At 36.9% G+C, this 23,060-nt stretch overlaps 1 protein-coding gene and 1 non-coding gene across 27 annotated transcripts in view; both read left to right on the top strand.

Annotated features, from left to right (window-relative positions):
* The window catches only part of TRIP12 (thyroid hormone receptor interactor 12), a 148,488-nt gene that overhangs the window by 65,249 nt on the left and 60,179 nt on the right, over nucleotides 1-23,060 (top strand). For 25 of the 26 annotated variants that reach the window (XR_005020556.1, XM_036857290.1, XM_036857298.1 and 22 more), the window contains 4 exons: nucleotides 9,374-9,479; nucleotides 12,108-12,244; nucleotides 17,811-17,894; nucleotides 18,976-19,071. Coding sequence is in view for 25 of the 26 variants with exons in the window: in XM_036857290.1 (XP_036713185.1) it covers nucleotides 9,374-9,479; nucleotides 12,108-12,244; nucleotides 17,811-17,894; nucleotides 18,976-19,071 (423 nt within the window). In the remaining variant the exon portion in view is untranslated. The remainder of the gene's footprint in view (nucleotides 1-9,373; nucleotides 9,480-12,107; nucleotides 12,245-17,810; nucleotides 17,895-18,975; nucleotides 19,072-23,060) is intronic. The other variant, XM_036857311.1, reaches the window with a different exon arrangement.
* TRNAN-GUU lies at nucleotides 6,390-6,462 on the top strand. The gene has a single exon. It is a non-coding gene; the product is annotated as a tRNA-Asn (tRNA).

The raw sequence follows: 23,060 nt of genomic DNA, 5'->3' as shown, positions 1-23,060 counted from the left end.
TGTCTGTGAGTCTGTTTCTGTTTTGTATATACATTCATTTGTGTTATTTTTTAGTTCTACATATAAATGATATATTGTATTTGTCTTTCTCTATCTGACTTATGTCACTAAGCATAATATTCTCTAGGTCCATCCATGTTGCTGCAAATGGCAATAGTTCATTCTTTTTTATGGCTAAGTAATATTCCATTGTGGGTGTGTGGGTGTGTGTGTGTGTGTGTATTAATTATACACACACACACACCACATCTTCTTAATCTAGTCATTTATTACCAGGCACTTGGGTTGCTTCCATGTCTTGGCTATTGTGAATAGTCCTGCCATGAATATTGTTTTTAATTATAGATGCTTATTCCCCCCCGCCCCCCCCCCCCCATTAAGAGCAAGTTTTCTTTTCTTGCAGAGTCCTCTCATGTAATTTTTTTGGGGGGTGTGTTTACTCTGGTTTTGACTTTCATACCAGGAACTTTCCTCAAATTCAGGTAATTCCTGGGTGTCTCCTCATACTCAAGAGTAGGGGAACCAAAAATCTAACTTGCAAGCTCTGAGCACATGGATGAGACTTGACTGAGATTCACTATCTAATGAACAAATTGGGCTATGATCATTTTCAGATCTTTTTTCTTTGGCTGGTAAAATTCCACAGGGAAGATTCTTTCAGACTCCGGCCTGGAGGTGAAAGCCTAACTGCCAGAGTTCTGGGGACTAAGTGGGAGGAGAGGCCTAGGAAAGAGTCCAGATGTCATCCAGTTTGTCTGTATATATGTGACCCTTCCCCCTCTCATTCTTGGTATGATGCACCTATTTGCAGCTGTGTACTTTAATGGAGAATTTCTTTATTTTTGTACTTTCTAAGGAATAAAGGTTTTATGTTTGCCTGCCTCAGGAGAGGGACATTTACCCAGCTGTGCAAGTTGGGGAGGGAATCTGGGGATCTGACTGCTTCATAAATAGCCTATGAGGCAATCCTCAGTTTAAACTCTGAGGTCGTCCCAGAAGTACCTGGTGTCATCAATTCCTAAACCTTTGTGGGATTCTGAGTGTCAGTCTAATTGGTAGTTTATCTCAGTTTTCTACCTTCAGTCTTCTGGTCTTCCCAGTGTATTTAGCACTGGAATTACTGCTTTTTCATCTTCTAAAATTGTGTTGTGTTGTGTTGTAATGGTTGTCTCTTCCATTCTTCCCATCCTTGTGAACTTATGCTTCAGATTCTTTTAATGCTATTTTAGTGGAGTTTCACTAGAGGACAGAGTGAATGCATGTGGGTCATTCTTTTGTCTTTACCCAGAGGCAGACACTTTTCTATGTATATGCACATATTTTTTTCAAAAGTAGGAGCTCATTCTGCATGACAGTAGGCATTGCTTTTTGAGTGCCTATTATAAGCCAGGCTCCATACTAGACAGTTGACATACATTAAATTTCATTATCATGATCACAGAATGAGGTAGTATCCATGTTTTAGGTACGAAGAAACCAAAGTGCTTTATCTGCCTAAATGATTTTAACTGACATTTTTCCTTTCAAAAAATAAGCTATAAATCATGTCATTTTTTTTTTTATGGCTGTGTTGGGTCTTCATTGCTGTGCGTGGGCTTTCTCTAGTTGCAGGGAGCGGGGGCTACTCTTTGTTGCAGTGCACGGACCTCTCATTGCAGTGGCTTCTCATGTTGTGGAGCACAGGCTCCAGGCGCACAGGCTTCAGTAGTTGTGGCATGCGGGCTCAGTAGTTGTGGCTCGCGGGCTCTAGAGTGCAGGCTCAGTAGTTGTGGCGCACGGGCTTAGTTGCTCTGCGGCATGTGGAATCTTCCCAGACCAGGGATCAAACTCGTGTCTTCAGCATTTGCAGACGGGTTCTTAACCACTGCGCCACCAGGGAAGTCCAATCATGTCTTTTTAATAACTGTATATGGATGTACCTCTTAGCCCACTGCCAACTAAGAGGCATTTACATTGTTCTTCTAAATTTTTTAATTGACTATAGCTTTGTAATTCATTATTTTCTTGTAAGATATAAGATAAGAAACATAACACTGGTTATGTTTCTTTTAAATATTGATGTATATTTTAAATTCCCCCTAGAAATATATGAATTTATATTCTCACTAGTAGTGTAAACATGCCAATTTGGGGACTTCCCTGGTGGCACAGTGGTTAAGAATCCACCTGCCAATGCAGGGGACATGGGTTCGAGCCCTGGTCCCGGAAGATCCCACATGGCGCGGAGCAACTAAGCCCGTGCGCCACAACTACTGAGCCTGCGCTCTAGAGCCCGCAAGCCACAACTACTGAAGCCTGCACACCTAAAGCCCGTGCACCGGAATGAAGAGTAGCCCCAGCTCGCTGCAGGTAGAGAAAACCCGCGCGCAGCAACAAAGACCCAATGCAGCCAAAAATAAATAAATAATTTTTTTTTTTTTTTAAATGCCTACTTGTTCACATCCTCATTAACTAACACTGTGTTCCTGCAGTTTTTATTACCATACTGATATTTATTTAACCATTCCTTATTATTGGACATTTAGCTCTTTTCCAGTTTCTCATTATTATAGTGGTTAGATGAATATATTTGCACATTTCTAAGTTTTTAATTCATATTGCCAAATCAGTGAACGAAGTTGCTGTGCATTCACTAGGAAATAAAAATTTGGCTTAGGAAATTCCATTTGGATTTTAGCTCACTGTCATCTGCACAACTTATCTTTTATTGTTACTGATTTTAAAATAAACGTCTATGATCCGTTTTTATATGATAGGTTACTTTTCATTTTGTGAATTTATTTTAGAAAAGCAGCCTTTGTTCGAGATGTATGTACTTGAACATAGATACACAACAATATCAAGATATACCAGGTTCTCATGATTCTGCAGTGGCTGAAGGCATTGAGTTAGCCACTGAAAATATACCCATCATTAATTAATTCTCTTTATTGGGTCCAATTTTTCCTGTAGCAAAATGATCTTATTACATGATTCTAAATTCAACTCCTCAAATGTGGTAATAGTCCTGTTATTTGGTGCTTTTTTTTCTTTTATGAAGGAAAAAGGAGTGGTTCTGAAAACCCATTGAAACAGATTTGATATGTAAATGGATCTTTAAAGTAGTTACGTGAAGGCTCTTTTTATTTTTAACATTTTTTAAAAAATTAATTAATTTACTTTTTGGCTGCATTAGGTCTTCGTTGCTGCGCACAGGCTTTCTCTAGTTGCGGCGAGTGGGGGCTACTCTTCGTTGCGGTGCACGGGCTTCTCATTGCGGTGGCTTCTCTTGTTGCGGAGCACAGGCTCTAGGCACGCGGGCTTCAGTTGTTGTGGCACGCGGGCTCAGTAGTTGTGGCCCTCGAGCTTTAGAGCACAGAGTCAGTAGTTGTGGCGCATGGGCTTAGTTGCTCCGCAGCATGTGGGATCTTTCTGGACCAGGGCTCGAACCCATGTCCCCTTCATTGGCAGGCGGATTCTTAACCACTGCGCCGCCAGGAAAGTCCGCTCTTTTTAATATTAAACAAATAGGGGATTTGTGTTTAAAAGATCAGTATAGTCATCTTTTGATATCTATAAATGTAAATGAATTGTAGTGATTTTTCTAGATATCTACCCTTGTTTAAGGTATTGGTTTGTGTTCCTTATTCATAACAGTTTGTCTACTCCATTTTAAAATGGAATGTATTTACTCTCTACAGGAATATGCCAAAAACTGTAAGTAAAAAAAAAAAATCAAGATACGTAATATTCTAGAAAAATTAGTACTGAAACTTTTTTTATTACTAAAATATTGTTTAGCTTGGGTCTTGTTTTGTTTTTTGTTTTTGGTTTTTCTTTTTCCAAACAAAGAGATTTTGTTTTGGAGATTTTTTTTGTGGAGGGGAGGGGTTGGAGAGGGACTGTTTTTTTCCCCTAAACTTCAGGCAAGTCCTTATACTTTTCTACCTTTTTCTCCTCAAAGTCCAGGTCAGTAAACATTTTCTGTAAAGACCCATATAGTAAATATTTTAGGGTCTGCTGACCACATACAGTCTTTGTCACATATTCTTCTTTTATTACAACTCTCTAAAAATATAAAAAACATTCTTAGCTAGTGGGCTGTACAGAAACAGGCTACCAGCAGGATTTGGTCCATACCTACTCTAGACTACAAAGTATAATACAGTAATGACTTATAATCAGAAGATTTGGGGTTATATGTGATGCATATTCAATTAAAATTAAATGGAAATCAGCTCACATGACTGGTAAAGCCAAGAGATTGTCTAGCTTCAGGCTTGGCTGGATCCAGGAGCTCAAATGAAGATGGTCCTGTCAGTCCCAAGTTTGTGACTTATGACACCCTCATTCCCCCTCTTTCCCCAAAACACTGTCCAATCATTTATATTTCTATACGAAAGTCTCTTATATCCTCGGGTCATATGCCTGTCCTTAAATGAATTAGTATGGTGAAGGGGAGGGGATAGTGGTGGAGGAGTTGTAATTGTAGATGATGAAAATATGACAGTTTGCGTCTCACTCATATAGTGGGAGTGTACTGTGGATGACAGTTCCATCAGTACCACATGGAGAAGGGTTAGGAGATAGCTCCGCAAAGAATTTTAAAAAAAGAAAAAGAAAAAAAGAGGCAGGTGCTCAGAAAAAGGGCTGCTAGATAATATACAGTAGATGTCTGTTTGATCATCTTTTACTGTCACTTTAAAATGATTATATAAGTTGCAGAATAAAAGTGTTCATTTATTTGAATGGAGTCATTATTCACTGAATAAAGATGTTAGGTTAGTCTCCCCCTCCTCCTCTGCTTGATTTTCAAACAACCTTATGAAATACATTGACATTCATGTTTATTCTTGTACAGCAGAAGGAATCTTTCAGGAAATTGGAAAGTTTAATTATTGCATTGCTAGAATACTTTATTATTGGGAGGAGTGCTATATTTTCATTATAGAACTGTGTAGTAGGTTCGATTATATGTGTATATCATGTCAAAGATTAGCATACCTGTAACAGATCATGTGAGAATTAAAAATAGAATGAAAGCTGATAGTGAATATGTATTGCCCAGTTGTCTATTGCTACTTTTAAAGTAATTTGACACAGTTAGAGTGAAAACCATACCTTTTCCAGGAGAAATACTTTTGTACTGAGATGTTAATGTAATGAGAAATAGTTTTAATATTTCAAGTCGAAAAGAAAAATCAATCATAAGTAGAAGGTACCCACGAACATCTTAACTATTTTTACATTAGTAAGGGTCCAGAAAGTAAAACGTCTAAGGCCCTTAATTTGTTGATTCTTTTAAAATGTTGTTATATTTTAAAAAATCCAAGCTTACAGTTGGATGTATAAGAGGTTTAATTATTTCACATTTCAAATGTCACACTTTAAAAATGTCACACTTTAAAAAAAGGACTCTTTTTTTTTTTTTTTTTTAAGGGTGAAGCCCTGGACTTTGTGTAAATCAGTTTTGCTTAGGAATACTTTTTCAAAAAAAGGAAAAAAAAGAGTAAGACATACCTATATTGTAGAAGACAAATCAATTAGGAATTTTAAGAGAATACTAACTGCTAGTTTCACCTTTATCCAAAGGAATAAAGATTATAGGAATATATTTGTAGGAACAAGTGCACATATTCTTATACCGATAATACAGTTGATCCTTGAACAGTGAGGGCTGCATGTAACTAAGAGCTGGCTGTCCTTATCCATGGTTCCTCCACATCCTTGGATTCAACCAACCACAGACCGTGTAGTACTGTAGTATTTACGGTTTACTGAAAAATATCCGAGTATAAGTGGACCCTGCATTGTTGAAGGGTCAACTGTAATAAGAGCTTTGATACAAGATTTATACCTAACTTTATTACACAAAGGCTTTGTGGATAAGAATATATTAATTTGATCAGTGATATTCTGGTTGCTTCTCCAAGTGGCATCATAAAAATAAATGATAAATGCAGTTTTGCTGCATTACAGAGCCTGGGACAGAGATGTGTTTGTGGTATGTGTGTTCCCATACATATGTGTTTTAATCGGTTTTCAGTAGGTTGTAGGTTTACACTTTTCCATGTTTCCACCATTTATTACAGTACTCCATATTTGACCAGTAGAATGATAGGAAACATTTCAGTTCTACAAAAATACTCTATTTTTATACAGAGAGTTTAAAGTTTTCTCAACGAACCAGTAAAGCAAAATTTTAACACCTTGCCACAAGTATATTGAAGATGTACTACTGTCTGTTCTGCTTTAAAATAAGCTTAGAATTGTGTAGTTGGTGGGGTTATGCACTTTTAAGCAAGTCAGTTAATATTTTTGTGTCTGAAAAATGAGAATTATTACAACTTTATATCTGAAAGTGCTTTTGAAAATCTCCATAGCCGATCTAAAATTGTGAAATAGGGACTTCCCTGGTGGTCCAGTGGTTAAGACTCTGTGCTGTTGATGCAGGGGGCCTGGGTTCGATCCCTGGTTGGGGAACTAGATCCCGCATGCCGTAACTAAAAAAAGATCCCGCGTGCCGCAGCTAAGACCCAGAGCAGCCAAATAAATAAATAAATATTAAAGAATAAATAAATAAAATAAAATTGTGAAGGTAGTATGTGCTAGCATTGTCAGTTTGCTGAATGGCCAAAAGAAGGTTAAGCTGTCCCGGTTTTCTAGGAAATACTTTATCTACCAAGCTGAAGTTTGTGCTTCAGCTTTCCTTTTTCCCAGAATTTATGACCTTTCTATCTTCTAAACATGTTTTAGACTTTTGGAAGAATTTATGTAGTTCTCCTCTAAGGAAGTTTAGAGAACAAAATGTTGGGGGTTCTCTTATTTTATCAGGCTGGATGGAGTTATATGTCAATTAGCCTGACAGTCATATTACATTATGGTATTGTGATATCAGTTATAAATAGTTTTCTATTCACTCTTGTTTTGGTTTTTCTCTGCCCTACTTCTCTGTAACTTAGTACAGTTCTTTTAAAGTCTAACACCAAGAATGGATAGAGAGATTGTGGCACATCCACACAAAGGAATACCACTTTGCCATCAAAAGGAATGAACCAATACGTGCAACACCATGAGTTCATCCCCACGACACTGTATGATTCCATTTATGTGAAACTCCAAAGTAGGCAATAGCAGCAGAAAAGAAGACCAGTGGTTGCCAGGGACCTGAAGTGTGAGGGAGGGGATTAATTGCAAGGGCCATAAAGGAACTTTTTAAAGTGATGGAAATGTTCTGTGTCTTGATTGTGGTGTTGGTTATATGCGTGAATAAGTTTGTCAAACTCACTGAACCCCGTGCACTTAAAATGAGTAAATTTTATCCTACGGAAATTACATTTGAATGAAGTTGTTTAAAGGAGAGTTAAACACCAAAGTCTAAAATAGGGCATGAGTAGTGAAAGTGTCAAAAAGTGTACTGTCACCTCAGATTAGCAATAAAGCAGTAGCTCACAATACATAGTTGAATATTATTTTGAATGTCACTAAATAGATGTGAAAATTTGTACTAGTGTCTCTATTACTGTATTATGGTATTTATAGATACTTTAGTATTACATGAACTAAGTAATATTAGTGACAATAATACAAAGGTTTTTAAAGTGCCTTATAAGTGAAAGTACCTTATGTTTTTTTTGCAGTTTTAATGTAATGTGCACTGATGGCTTTTTCCCTCTAAATTGTACATTTTTTAGTCCAACTTAGTCACATAATTCAGATAGATAAGTGTAATTTAATATTTTCTGAAATATTAGAAAATTTCTAAATTTTTTAAATATTAAAAAATAGTGACATTATTAGCTGAATATATTAAGCTAGCTCCATAATCTGTCTACATGCCATGTCCACCTTTTCAGGTGTCTGGGGTGTGTATCCAGCTAGGCAAAGATAAAATAGTATATAGGATGTCAGATATAGCTTTGTGATCACATCAAATAATTCTGGTGACAGCTATATAGAAAATCAACCTTAAAATAAAATTGAAATTTAAGAAACGCTTAGGCCAGTCTTCTTTCGTCACTTTAAGTTTCACTCTTTGATCCTTTTATGCTGGTTTGAAGAGTCTAGATAATCTTTCACAAAAGTTATTTGGGGTGGGAGGTGGGGGGGAGAAGGGCCCAAAAGGTCTGGTTTAGATTTCTAAATGGTGATGCCTGTCTGAACATAGATATTTGTCCTTATAATTTCTGCTTTGTGTTTAAAGAGTTTTTAATAGCTTGCTTTTCACCTAGCACCTTTCATCATGTATAGTTTAAGTGCAAGTTGGATGAACTGAAGTTTTTAAATGAAGAGTCTAAAAGGTCAAGAAGATGTCTAGAATCCTTTTTACCACCTCTTTCCCAGAACCTTCAGTGGTGTTTTTTTACAAAATCAAGAGTAAGGAATTTCTTATCTTTACACTTTTTAAAGCAGTGAAGTGGAAAAAAATTAAAATTTGAGAAGAAACAAATGATCTGGAGAATTGTTATTGTACAGTTGGTCTCGGAGAAAGTTAACATCTATTTAAGATGATGCCAAAAGTTCCAGTGGAAGTATGCTCTGTTGACTTTGGAGACCTTTCACTGCTGGGGGTCTTTGTTTAGATAGAGCTCACCACCCAGTATGTTGTCATGTCATGTACGGTGTAGAGTAACAGTGTTGTTTGGGTGGGGGGCGGGGGGGCAGTAGACGATGCTCTGATGGCTTCCCCATTGTTCATAAAATAGCAATAAACTTTTCTCAGTTGCTGTACCTTTTCAGAATCCGTTATCCCTATAAAGGTATTAGTTAGATTCCAGAATAACATGTAAAGTGTGCTTGATTGACTTTCTCCCCCTAATTATACAGTATTCTGTAAATTGGACATTCGAATAACCTTCAGTTCAAATGTATATATTTCTTGCCAATGAGTTGGTGAAAGAAAACAGTTTGTTCTCTCATGGCCTTATTGATGAGCCTTATATAAACTAGGTGAAATGGGACAGTGCAAAGAGAATGCAGTAAAGTGCTAAATGAAATACAGTAAAGTCCTGAAATACATAGTATATACAAAAAAAAAATCTCTTGGCTTTAGTTAGTGGAGAAGAGTAGTGGAAGAGTAGAGTTGTGATAGGAACTTTTCAAGAGGATGGTTTGAGAGGAGAGGGACTGTCATTCATGGTGTTGGTTAGCTTGCGTCAAGGTTAGGCCGGAGTGAGAAGATTTCTCCTGAACAGGAATGCCAAGCACCACATGAACTTCCCCAATACGAGCAGGCACAGTAAAAGCAAACTATGGAAGTAAACCGGAGACCGCTAGAGAGGCCGTGGAAGAGTCCGTGGACTTTTGACTGGATGATGACCTGAAGAATTATGTCATTTTTAATTTAAGGTAACTGCTCTTTTAAAAATTTTACTTTTGCATTTCACATGTATAGGTTTAAGAAAATCTACCAAGAAGCGCAGCGAATCCCCACCTGCTGAGCTCCCCAGTTTGAGGCGGAGCACACGCCAGAAGACCACGGGCTCCTGTGCTAGTGCCAGGTAATAATCTGGGCTTTGCCAGTTTATGATTAGTTCATTACCTGTGTTCAGCTTTCAGCAAAATCCTTAATTTTATACGTTTTTTAAAATTACTAAAATTTTCTCTTGAATGTTGAGCAAAGAAATTTATTCTAATATAGCTAGTATTGTTGTATAGTTTTGCGAATTCTTCCCCAATATTTATTTACCTTTTTTTTGCTAAGTTTTAATCTTGCCTTTTTTGGACAACACCTTTGTCTTCTACCTTTTCCTCTGCTGTTACATTATTTGCACAGAGTTATTGCCAATAGTTGGACGTCTGGTTGTTTTCAGAGTTCTAGTCTGCCAAAGAAATCTCTAATGAGCATCTTTATGCAGATTTGGGTTATTTTTAAAGGTAGCTAAATTTCCCAGTAGTGTGATTAATGGATCAAAAGGGATGCCTGTTGTAATGGCTGTAATATTGCCTAATTCGTTTCTAAAAGTGTTGGCACCAGTTATTGAGTTTAATGGGTGAGGGGGAGAGATGTACTTAATTTTCATTTTGTGTTCCAATACCTGTCCTCACAGAAAAATGTCGGTTTTGTGTTCTCTCACATCTCCAATTCCCGTTTCTCCCGGTTGCTATTTTGGAGCCCATTTTCAGAAAATTATCTACCTTTGATATATGATACAGTGTATTATTTCATATACTTTATTAACTGATTCAGAATCTTAGGTTAAAGTTAAAAATCTTTTTGTTGCAATTTCATCTCAGATTTTCAGGCTTGGTCAGTTTTGGTCTTGTGCTGGTAATCACAGCCATATGGGACTTCTCCCTCCTTTATACGTAGTTTGCTTTTATATGTACTTTGTTCTCTCTACTAAATGTGCCAGAAACCAGTGATGCAAGTGACTGATTTTAGTTTACCTTTTCCCTACTCTAACTCAGGTCAGTAGACAGGTTTTAAGCACTTCTTTTTGTTCTTCTCTGAGGTAATCGATTTTATGCTCTTGGCCGTGGGTACAGTAGTAACACAAGGAAACAGTATGACTTGTTACCTAATGAGTCATAAGAAATGGACTCTTGCCACTTTAATCTCTACTTTTCCACTTATTTCCTAGTTCTGTCAGGATTGTTTAAAATATCTGGAGTTAGTACATCTATTTGCCTTTGAAGTTTGTTGGCAGTACTTTTATGAGGACCTCTGAGAAAATTTCTTAGTTCTTCAGGGCTTTTGTCCTGTTTTGGGCCAAACTTTGAATCCATTTTACCCAAGGTTTATAATCTTAGATATAAACCAAATTCACTGTAGTTGAAAATTAATTTTAAGCTGTATGTGGCGTCAGGTAATCTAGCGTCCTGTCTTTCTCCGCAGCATTCTCTCCTTCTCCTCAGGTCCACTGTCTTGATGAACGAGAAGTTTCTTACATGCTACACACAAGCTGTCTAGCCACCTGCCTGCAGTGCTCTTCATCTCAAACTTTTCTGAATTAGTTGAGATTCCTCTTAAATTTAGTGCTTTCGTAGTCGATCACAACTGCGACTTGGTCTCTCTAGACTAACACACCTTGAGGGCAGCAACCAAATGTTCAGCACAGAGTGTGCCACATGGTTGATGCAAGTTAAATCTTAAATAAATGACTTAATTTGAATCCCACTAACTTGTAGCTTGGTAATTGGGGTTTGGAATGAGCTTTTTTCCCCTGTGAACGAAAGGTTGGCAAAGTAAATCCCTGCTTAGGGAAGAGTTTTAATAATTGAGAGAATAAACTCTTCTAGAACTCATTGGTGATTCAGAGCTTTCATTTACATGTCACTTATGCCTGGTTCCTTGTTCTTCACTAGGCAACATCTAATTTCACTGTAGTTTACTTTAGTCTAAAACATTTCTTTAGTAGTAGGTTTTTGCACTTTTCTGAGGTCATTTGGGGAGCTGCCTTTAAACAATACTAAGTTGTTGTAATTTTGGAAGTCTTCTGTCTCTACCTGATTTGCTTACTGATTTCGCTATTAAAATAGAAAGAAAGTCATCAATAAAATATAGTCTGCTTCATGATAAATGACTGATGATTCCTTTTTCCATATCTTACACTATGCCTCAATCAGAGACAAGTGTCTTCCCAGATGTCATCTGTATTTATTTGTAAATATTCAATACTCATTTCTTTTATTTTAAAGGCTAGAGCTATTGTCCATTATTAGGATAGTAATTTTTTGATGATTTAAGTAATCTGGGACTTAGGTGATGGGAATTTTTCCCATCTTCTTCTCTCCCCCTGCCCTGCCCCCATTTTCAAGTATCAGTCTGAAAGTCCATAGAGTGGTCCACTGTTTACCCAGGAATTAGGGATCTATTTTAAATGAATTGAATTGTCTCTGCAGAAGGAATCACTTTTCCATGTAGTTGAAGTGTTTAAAAATCACTTCTGTTTGTAAGGATGACAACAGCTCATAACAACACAAAAGCTTGTGTTGTCAATGTGATATAGCTTGGATGAGTTTTAAATATACAAAGTCTTGGTTGTTACCCACAGTGATTTTCTACAACAATTTTTATGTAAAAAGAAGAAACTAGCTCTGTGTTCCATGCATTGGAGCTTTGTGCTGTGTGGACATTGCTCCTGGTCACTGGGGGTGCTGCCTATGATGGCACTTTTCTGTTGTAGTCGGCGAGGCTCTGGCCTGGGCAAAAGAGGAGCAGCTGAAGCGCGTCGACAGGAGAAGATGGCAGACCCTGAGGGCAACCAGGAGACAGTGAATTCTTCAGCCGCACGGACGGACGAAACTCCCCAAGGAGCGGCAGGTAGATTGGCACTTCTTAAGCCTAAAAAGCGTTTATGTATCTTCCAGATTTATTTGGAGATAAATTACTTTTTAGGTACACCAGATATAACGGAAGATAGGAGACGGATACATCTTAAGATGTTAGCCATCACACTTGTTCGCTTTTGTTCCGCTTTATAGATTTGGTGTCTTGATTAGTTGTATTCATTTGTTGTTGTTGTTGTTGTTTAATCTTTTTCCAAATCCAAATTTGTACTAATTACATTCAAAGGCCTTTTAAGAAGCAGTAAGTCCCTTTCTGTTTAAGCTTCTTAAATATTGATCAGTACATGTAATAGTTGCCTACTGATTGTTTGTAAAACTTTAATTTCATAGTAAAAATGTAAGGATGTGGCTTAAATTGCTTCACAGAAGTCTAAATTTTAATTTAGAATGTGTAGTCCCTAAAAAATAACAAGTATTCAGTTTGAATCTAAGCAGCTTTAAGACTAGTATTCCTATTCTTCCAGGTTTCTCATTTTTATTCTCCTAGATGTCTTAGCCCAGCAAAAATTAGGCCCCCCGCCCCACCCCAAGTATGTACCCATTTCCAGTGCCAGAAGGCAGCTGACACTCCAGGGCTTGATTGTGGCTAACGGGTTTAAACAGTAGCTTGTTATAAGCATTTCTCACTAACACTAAGAACAGATACAAAAATATTATAAGTCATCATTATGAACATACGGGTCTGAGTCCCTTAAATCTGGATGATATGCGTAGCTTTAGGTGTAGGCATGTATGTTCTTACTTTTGAACAGAGTTCTTTAATGTATTACTGTTAGTATCAGAATAGGTGCCAGTTTTCTTTAATGCCTATGGTTGATTGTATATCCTCATTTACCAGGAAGGTTCTGGTTTGCCCACTGCTGTCTATGTTCTGTGCCTTTTGTCTCAGCTTTCTGTCCAGCTTAACATCTTTACCAACTTATCTTTCCTGGTTTTGTATGATAGATTACATGGCGAACTTACGGCATCTCTCCTGGTGGTGCCTTTTTCCCAGAATAGTTTTTCTGAAGGGTTAAATGGTAGATTTTTGGAAACATACAGTGCATTGCACATGCAACTCACTGAAGCTCTGTAGGACACACAGCCTATGCTTCCCAGTGTTCTAATGTTTATTCCAAGTCTGACTATGGAAGTGGAGCAATTCCCACATGGATGACACTTTGCGAGGGAGCTGCTGAGCGTGTTGTTAAAGTGGACTCATTACAGTAATTACAACAGCTGACATTTACAGAGTGCACACTCCATTGCAGACACACTGTTAAGCACTTTACGTATATTCTCATTTAATATTCAGAACAACCTGCTGAGGTGTGAGTTGCTGTTACCCTCATTTTATAAATGGGAAAAACTGAGATGCATAATGGTTAAGCCTGCCAGGGTTACAAACTAGGATGTGTGACTCTAAAATCCAGGTCTTAGAGAAAAGAAGTGCACAGTTACAACAGCTGTGGTGTTCTGCTTCCCTATGGTTGCTCGAGTTTGTTTAATTCATAGGGGTGTAATTGGAGGCCAGAATGAGGGGGTGGTGTGTAAAATTTTGTTCCCTGGTATATTTGCCAAAGAGGATAAAAGCTTCAAGGGATTAGGTTCCTGAGATTGCCCTCCTAAAGGCTCGCCTGTGTTTCATTGTCATCCGTATTTGAAATCCCGTTGTGATCTAGGTGCTTTCCGAGTTTATGTAAAAGATACATGTGCATGTTCACTTGTATTAGAGCAGCATTAACTTTATTACCTTTTGGAGGCTGGATCCCTTGTACATACTACAGGGGTTCCTCTGCCAGCTCACTAAAGTGCTTCTGGGGAAAGAGGCAGATTACTTATTACTAGCTTTATATTAAGTTCTTCAGTGTAATGTGCTTTCGTTTCTCAGTATGTAAAACTGGAATTTAAAGAAAAGTAAAACCCTCTAAGTTCGTGTACAGTACAAACTGATGGTGGTAACTTAAAGCATCTTATGGCAAGTGTCCATTCTCAGACAGTTCTTATACAATTGGTATAAGACTCACTTCATTTGAAACATTTATTTTGAAATAATGTTTTTACTAATTTAAAGAGATTAATCTCTTCAGTCTTATGTATATATTCATTTTTCAGTGTTTCTTTATTTTTAAAGATCATTTCTTCTTGACTTATTTCAGTGGCCTCGTTGATATAAGTGTATTTCTTTTTTCACATGTAGATATTAAAGCATTGCTCCACCTTTGGAATACTTGCTTATATCGCCCTGACTTTGCCAGTGTTGTTGACATTTAGGAAAGTTCGTTGATAATGGTGTCCCTTTGGGTCACTCTGAAGTTTACTGTGATGTGGAGTGCAACCCCTCTAGCTCTTCATAGAAGAAATGTCAGCTCTTGAAGTTGAAAGTTAAGTGTTCCCCACATTGTCCCAAGAGCTGAAGGGTTTAGTTTTAGACTTCATTAGAACTGAGCACCCCGTTATAGTGCTGATAAAGTCCTGCAAATCTTAGCGATACTAAGGTGGGGAATCAAGAAGTCTTCTTTATACCCAGAAATCAATCAAAGTAAGGAAAAATGTTCTGACACCTACATTTTGCATTGGGAATCTTAATTTCACAAGAAATGAACAGGGTCAGATTGTAAAAAGAAAGTAACTCAGTTTAGTAAATTTTTCTCTCCCTAATTATTTTTGGTTAGTGCCACTAAAAATTAGATTGCTACCATATCACCTGATGCCAAGGCCCATATAAGGTGTAATTATATTCCAAACAACCATTCTTCTGACCTAGCTCAAAAGTTTTTGTGACACTAAAAATGTCTTCCCATTGCCTCCTATACTTAGGTATTTGGTAAACCCTTAGCAGTTCCTGTCAAGTAAAAGTGAATTCTATCAGCTTTAACTGTGTGTTGGAAACTGCCTTACATGGTGCTGTAAAGATATGCTGAGACTAGATGGGAGAGATACCAGTTTAAACAAAAAAAAGAAAAAGATTGACACCTCTTAAATTCTGACATTGGATTTTCTGTGTTTGATAGCCTTGCTTTTATATTTGTGTCGGGATGGATTTTGTGTGTGTTGCCCAAGGTTTGATGCCTTGATTGAAGTAACTTTCTCACTGACTACTATTAATGGGTTACATTTCCTTACCTGCATGACTTTACAAACAGCCACTCACAGGCTAAGCTAGTTTGGTTTATCTAATTTTGTAAAACTTAGAAAAAAGGGAGCTACAGTGAGCAAATGCTTATTAATACTTGCCATCAAAGGGATGGCAGCTGGAAAGGATCTTTTTCCTTGGGTCCAGTAACTGATTTGTGTCAAAATAGGCACTCAACTTGATTAAAAACCAGAATATCCCTGCTCCTTCTTGTAGTGGGTCTGTGGCTCCCTTAAGGTTGGGACCTCACTCTAATAGTCTTAACAGCTCTTTTAATTCTGTGCTTTTACAAGTTTTATGTCTTGGTTAATGTCTTTGTGGCAGGGCAATTTGAGGTATTTATTATTCATTATGTCAGTTCTTAGAATAATATGTTTAAGAAGTAACTTAAGGTTAAACCTTTAAAATCATAAGTTGTAGATTTGTAGACTGGTTTAAAGTAGAACTAGTAGACCCTCTGATAAACTTTAAAAAAAACCCAGCATTACCTTAAGTGAACTTGTGATTTTTTTTCCTTAAAAAATGTGTGGTTCCAGAGTGTGCCTTTGGGGGGGGAGCAGGAAAGAAAGAAAAACCAACAATTTTGTTTGCCAAAACTTTGTATTTGCTTTCCACATTTTGTAAAAGTTTCAAAGTAAGTTTACGAGCCACTTGACAAAGTTCAGTCGTAATTGGGACCCAATAGCAGAGTCGGTTGACATGGTTTCTGTATAACATGGAGAAGCAGCTACACTTAAATCAGAAACTAGTGCTGAAGGATAAATTCAAGACGCTGATAGCGTGCAGTTCGTAAGAGTGCAGCCTATGAAGTCAGACTGCCTGGGCTCACATCTCACGCCCGTGGTTAGTTGTCTGACCTTGGGCAAGCACACGCAAAGACACAAAGCCTTGGTTTCCTCATGTGCATGATAGAGCTTGTAATACTTCTTTGTATGGTTGAGAGGAAACACACGGACATGTTCTCCATGTAGTCAGCATTTAGTGAGCGCTACCTACAAGTAGCCTTATAGAGTACAGTTATTATTTCCTTTTTTTTTTCCATCAGAAGTGTGGATTTTGCTAAACTCCATTACTCCTTAATATTAGCATTTCTACTTAGCCTGTAACTCTAAACCATGGGGTTGCCAGCGTTTTCTGTGAAGGGCCAGATAATTGATGTTTTAGGCTTTATGCAGGCTCTGTTGGAACAACTCTGTGATTGTAGCACAAAAGCAGCCACAGGTATGTAAGTGAATGAGTTTGCATATGTTTTAACAAAATTTTATTTGCAAAGTGGTGTGCTGGACTGGATTTGGCCTGTGGGCCACAGTTTGCTGATTCCTGTTCTAAACCATACATTTTTCTACAAGTTTTTTAAAAATCCTGGTGAAATTATGGAATACTTAAATGAGGGGTGAAGAAAAGTATTAAGAAAACACAGAGTTGGTGGCTGGTGTATTTACATCTCTTTCTTCAGAAAAACTCTTTACATTTCACATATGTGATCCATGTGCCTCTTTTAATAATGACAAAAATATTCTTCTTGCATTCTGTCACCATCTGTCAAGTGGACAGGACTTAAGGTACTGTGGATGATGTGGTCATACACAGATGAATCGTCTATGTACAAAAAATGCTTTAGGACTTAACAGACACTGAGAGGAGGGGACAGTAAAACTGCTAGTTTTACAGGAATACATTTTCATCTCCTGGTCAGATTTATAATATTGTAGAATCAACCACTATTTACTTAGACTGAATTATCGATCAGGTTAGCATTTTGGGTAGTAGAATCCTTCTGAATCTGAACTCTTCATTCTGCATTTGTTTTGACATGTTAGTTGCCCTCTCTTTTGTACTTCAGTGTTTTGCAGTCTTCTGTCAGTTGTAATGTGTATCTTCAATGTTTTGTCCTGGAAATAAGAGAGCGTAATCTTTGCACACTCTTGAAATGAAAGAAAACACGGCAAACGATCGTATCCAGACTATAGTCCAGGAATAAAGCAGACTGAAGAAGGCACACATCTACATGGAACATTTTCCCCAAATGTCAGTTTTGCTTTCTGTTTGTGACTAATTGCCCATCTATTAAATATCACAATGGTTTTTTAGCAGTGTTATCTTTATGGACTTTTGGTAGAGGAGTTCAAGATAAGACTCAATTCAGGAACAGTTTCAAAGACAGGAGGAAACTGTGAAAACCATGTACGAGTGAAATGCAAAGCTTGTATATTATGCTTGTTTCTAATGTAGTTGAGCCATCTTTTTTCCATAAAAGCTACATGATGAAGTCTAGAATAACAGCTGTTGTGCAATGGGCAGACACGTTTGCCTTTATTCATTGTTGTCTGTAAAACTCTGCTTTTTCTTTTTTAAGATAAACCAGACATAATGAATTTAAATGTTCCTCTCCTAACCCTCACCTTCCCCCCCCCCCCCTTCGAAGCCTCTAGTTCTGTTGCAGGGGCTGTGGGCATGACCACTTCTGGGGAGAGTGAATCGGATGATTCCGAGATGGGACGATTGCAAGGTAAAGAGAGTTACTGAGCTTACAAGAAACTCTTGTCATGGGCTGCCTGTTAACTACTGTTCTTTGTTGAAGTTAATTCGGATAAGCTCATAAAAGTATAATGTAGCAGTGCCCATACCTCCAAAAAAAGCTTTTTATGTAGTGGCGATTTGATGATTTGGAATTGGAAGATGATCCGTTTGGCTCTTCATCTTTACTGTTTAACTAGATAAAAATCTTATATAGTATATTTATTTCTTATGTCTAAAAATTTTTTTTCATTATGGTTGCATATATAGCTAGTAATACGTTAAGGAAGATATTGAACAAGGGGTAGCTTAATATATTGTGCTCTGGTACCTAATAACGTATTGCATCTAGTAGGATGCTTTTTTGCTGTGTTCTTTTGTGTTCTTGATCCACTATTTGAAAATGAATGTAGATTGTATACATAAACTCGAGGTATTATAATGTTGTAAGTGCTTTTAAAAAGCTTTATATTATGTATACATTATTTAGAAGTACATGGATATGTCTTTTAATTATCTTCAGACAGCTGATTTATAGAATAGATCCCCAATGTGAGGCTTACAAGAAACATTAATGAATCAGTTTCAGATTGCTTTTAAGTTCCTGAAGGAACTTACAGCAATCACTTTTTGACTAGAACTCTTACGAACAGTTTTTCTCACTTTTGGGAACTGATAAAAATGATTTTTTTCCTATGTTTTTAGAGGATCTCATGATCAATATCTGATGGGAAATAATAGAGTGAAATAGCTAAGGTGCTTAACATAACTTCTTCAAAATAAATGTTTACTTTGGGTTTTTCTTGGACCATTTACATAGTCCCTGCTGGCACAGATATTTAATATCTCCATAAAACCTTAAGATGCCCTGGAGTAGATACATGGGTGTTGTAACTTATATTAATTACATTAGTATATACAGGTGGTCTTGAAAAGTTTAATGTAACTTAAAGTTCAAAATGGAAAGTAATTGTTTAAATCAATTATGTGATGAATCAGTTGTTCGAAACTTCTAGATAAGATCAGTTATATTAACACTTCGACTACTCCTCCTGCCCTTCTTTTTTCCTTAGCTCTGTTAGAGGCCAGGGGTCTTCCTCCTCACCTGTTTGGTCCTCTTGGTCCTCGGATGTCACAACTTTTCCATAGAACAATTGGAAGCGGAGCTAGTAAGTGAATACTTTTAAATTTGTCCTCCCCTCAAAACTCTTAGTAATTAGTTGAGTGCTGTTTTTACTGTTTACCTATTCATGTAAGAGAGTTTTCACATAAGGAAGTTTTCATGAACTTTAACCTGTTTTAAAAAACAGAGCTTCTGCACATTCTTGCCTTAAATGATAGCAACTCTTCAAGATTTTCTCCTTTTATTTTTGATTACTGAATTGGAACCATTAGAAAACCATCCAAAGTTTACAACAAGATTGACCCTTCATTTTGTTTTTTTTTGAACTATAGAAGAGTACAGGATCTCAGGTGATTACATTATTATAGCATCTGATTGCATGCTTTGCACAGATTTGTGTCTTGAGTTTTTTATGGTATAATAAAATTTAACCCATTAGGCAGTTGATTATCAAATGAGCCTGAGAGGAAAGATTTCTCAGCAGAATTACCAGTAACTAGACTCATTTAATCAAATTAATATAACCCAGAGATCTTATCATATATGGTAGATATAAGAGTGATTGTTTAAGTCTCAGTTTGTAACTAAGAATATGATTTTGCATAATCACAAATTCAGTTAAATTCTGTCTGGTATAGAATATTACCTTTAGCTTCCTTAAGCAATAAAATTTACATTTAAGCATTTTTAAAAATTGAAGTATAGTTGATTTACAATGTTGTGTTCATTTCTGCTGTACAGCAAAGTGACTCAGTTTTATATATATATACACACACACACACACACACACACACATTCTTTTTTATTTCATCGATAATATTTCCATAGAATCAGTAGGCTATTTGCAGACTTCAGTCTTGATTAATTTCAAAATTTCTGAAGTGTTACCGAAGGTTGTTAACTCTGACCTTACAAATAAATTTGTACTTATATAATTTTCCATCAAATATTCTAAGTTTTAAAAAAAAATAATGCAATGTGTGTACATGTGCTCATATTATGTGTACTTGTACTTGATGATTTTAAGAAGCAGCTGGTATTTTCTTTTTAATTTTTGAATTTTATTTATTTTTTTATACAGCAGGTTCTTATTAGTTATCTCTATTCTATACATATTAGTATATACACTTCAATCCCAATCTCCCAATCCATCCCACCCCCACCCCCCCCGCCACTTCCCCCCCTTTGTGTCCATACGTTTGTTCTCTACATCTGTGTCTCTATTTCTGCCCTGCAAACCGGTTCATCTGTACCTGTACCATTTTTCTAGGTTCCACATATATGCATTAATACACGATATTTGTTTTTCTCTTTCTGACTTACTTCACTCTGTATGACAGTCTCTAGATCCATTCACGTCTCTACAAATGACCCAATTTCGTTCCTTTTTATGGCTGAGTAATATTCCATTGTATATATGTACCACATCTTCTTTATCCATTCGTCTGTCGATGGGCATTTAGGTTGCTTCCATGACCTGGCTATTGTAAATAGTGCTGCAATGAACATTGGGGTGCATGTGTTTCTTTGAATTATGGTTTTCTCTGGGTATATGCCCAGTAGTGGGATCGCTGGGTCATATGGTAATTCTATTTTTCGTTTTTTAAGGAACCTCCATACTGTTCTCCATAGTGGCTGTATCAATTTACATTCCCACCGACAGTGCAAGAGGGTTCCCTTTTCTCCACAACCTCTCCAGCATTTGTTGTTTGTAGATTTTCTGATGATGCCCATTCTAACTGGTGTGAGGTGATACCTCATTGTAGTTTTGATTTGCATTTCTCTAATAATTAATGATGTTGAGCAGCTTTTCATGTGCTTCTTGGCCATCTGTATGTCTTCTTTGGAGAAATGTCTATTTAGGTCTTCTGCCCATTTTTGGATTGGGTTGTTTGTTTTTTTAATATTGAGCTGCATGAGCTGTTTATAGTTTTGGAGATTAATCCTTTGTCCGTTGATTCATTTGCAAATATTTTCTCCCATTCTCAGGCAGCTGGTATTTTTGTTTTTGTTTTGTTTTGCTTTGCTTTTGCTGCCCTGATACTCATCTCTCAAATAACATAGCCTTCTGCAAAGTTCTCGAGAACCCTTGAGTATGGATTTTTATTCAGTGTTGTTTATTAGGCACTGGGATTGTACAGAGTCGTGAATAGGATAATAAGCAGAGTTGTTTCCCACGTGGAAGCTTCCCTGTTAGAGAGTGACCCTGGCAATAAACAAGACAATTACTATATAGTAAAATTTCAGGTCATGTCAATGCAGTGAAGGAAAACAAAGCAGAGTTAGGAAGGCGTTTGTTGGTGTGATGATAGGCTGGTTAAAGGAACCTTTTCTGAGGTGATTTTGTGGAGAACAAAATGGAGTGAGAAAACCAGCTCTGCAGGGATCTGAGGGAAAGAGGAAGTGCAAGGCCGCAGGTGGAAATGAGTTTGGCATGCTCATGAGACAGCAGGAGGGGCCTGTGGAAAGTGAAAGGAGAGTGGTAGAAGATGAAATCTGAGAGGTGTAGGTACTTGCCAGGTCATGTTGGACCTTTGCAGGCCAGCAGCAAGTGTGGGATTTAAACTAAGGGTAATCAGGATTTATCTGTATTATGAAAAAGATCAAACATACACAGAAGTTGAGAGTATTAGTAGTAGTATAATAACATCCATGAACCCATCAACAATTATCGATCCACATGACCTGACCATTGTTTCATTTATATCCTCAGTTGTTCTCCCCACTCCCAAGTTTATTTTTTTAACTTTTTCCATTTGCATATATTTGAATTTATATCTATAAAAATAAGGACATAACCACAGTACTGTCTAAAAAAGTTTATATTAAGAAAATCCTTACTAAGTATCCAGAATTCAAATGTTCCAGTCCTCACATAAATACATTTTAAAAACTTTAATTTAACTGATGGCAAAGTATAGATCATATTTTTAACGTGTGTGCTTTTTTAATTTTTAAGAGAAATTTGATTTCATTTATTTTTCCACTTCATTTATTTTTGGGGAGAAGGCTGGGAAGAAAAATTGTTGCAGAGCTACCCAAGAGTATTAGCATTAAACATCGGAAATCCATATTAAGCCTTGACTATTGCACATGAAATTAATATAAACGATAGACTAGAACCAGAGTAGAAAACAGTGACACACCCCCATGCCCATGACCCAGCTTCAGCAATGCCTGCTTCATGGCCAGTCCGTCTTTACACCCACCAACATCCCTCCTCTTGTATTAATTTGAAATGAATCCCAGACATTATATAATTTTATCTATAAACATTTCATCATGTAGCTCAAGATAATGTCCCTTAAAACACACATACACATGCATGCATACATCCACATTACTATTATTATATCTGAAAAAGAAACCAGTAATTCCTTATTGATAGATACCCATTCAGTCAGATTTCCGTTGTCTCAAATGGGAAAGTAAAAAAAAAAAAAAAGTAAACTTCTTGTTAAACTGGTAGTTGGATCTAGAGGCTTTTTCAGGTTCAAGTTTGGTTCTTTATTTTCCTCCTCTGGTGAGGAAAGACTATGCGGAAGTGGTAGTGTTTTCTAATATTAGGAAGCCCACAAAGTCTAGACAACAGGGATTACAAATGAAAGTATTTCATATCTAATGATCAGTCTTCATTTATTAGAAGTAAAAGAAGTAATTTAGTTGAAATACATAAAGAATATTTCTCCCTTCTATTTGGTTACCCAGGAGAATAGTTGGTATAGGAAAAATATTTCCTACCCTTTATTTACCAGTTTTGCATCCTTCAAAGTGCTGTTGTTTTTAAGTATCATTGTCAGTCGGGTTGAGATGTGATTTAGCCATTTCATTGATTTTCATTGATGATGAAATTGTGTAGTCATCATCTGATCTTTCTGATGTGATCTCAGTAGTTTTTGATGCCCTCTTTGCTTTCTGATGAGCCAAGTTGAACACCCCCTACCCCCCCACCTGAAATCAGGCATTGCCTCAGAGAGCCCTGGTTTTCTTTATAGGAAATGGTATTTAGATTCCACAGTCTGGGCTGTTGGTGTA

Source organism: Balaenoptera musculus, chromosome 7 (genome assembly GCF_009873245.2).
Source record: "Balaenoptera musculus isolate JJ_BM4_2016_0621 chromosome 7, mBalMus1.pri.v3, whole genome shotgun sequence".
In the NCBI taxonomy this organism is placed as follows: Eukaryota; Metazoa; Chordata; class Mammalia; order Artiodactyla; family Balaenopteridae; genus Balaenoptera; species Balaenoptera musculus.
The sequence above is the reverse complement of the archived record's forward strand: the minus strand, read 5'-3'. Positions and strand labels throughout refer to the sequence as shown.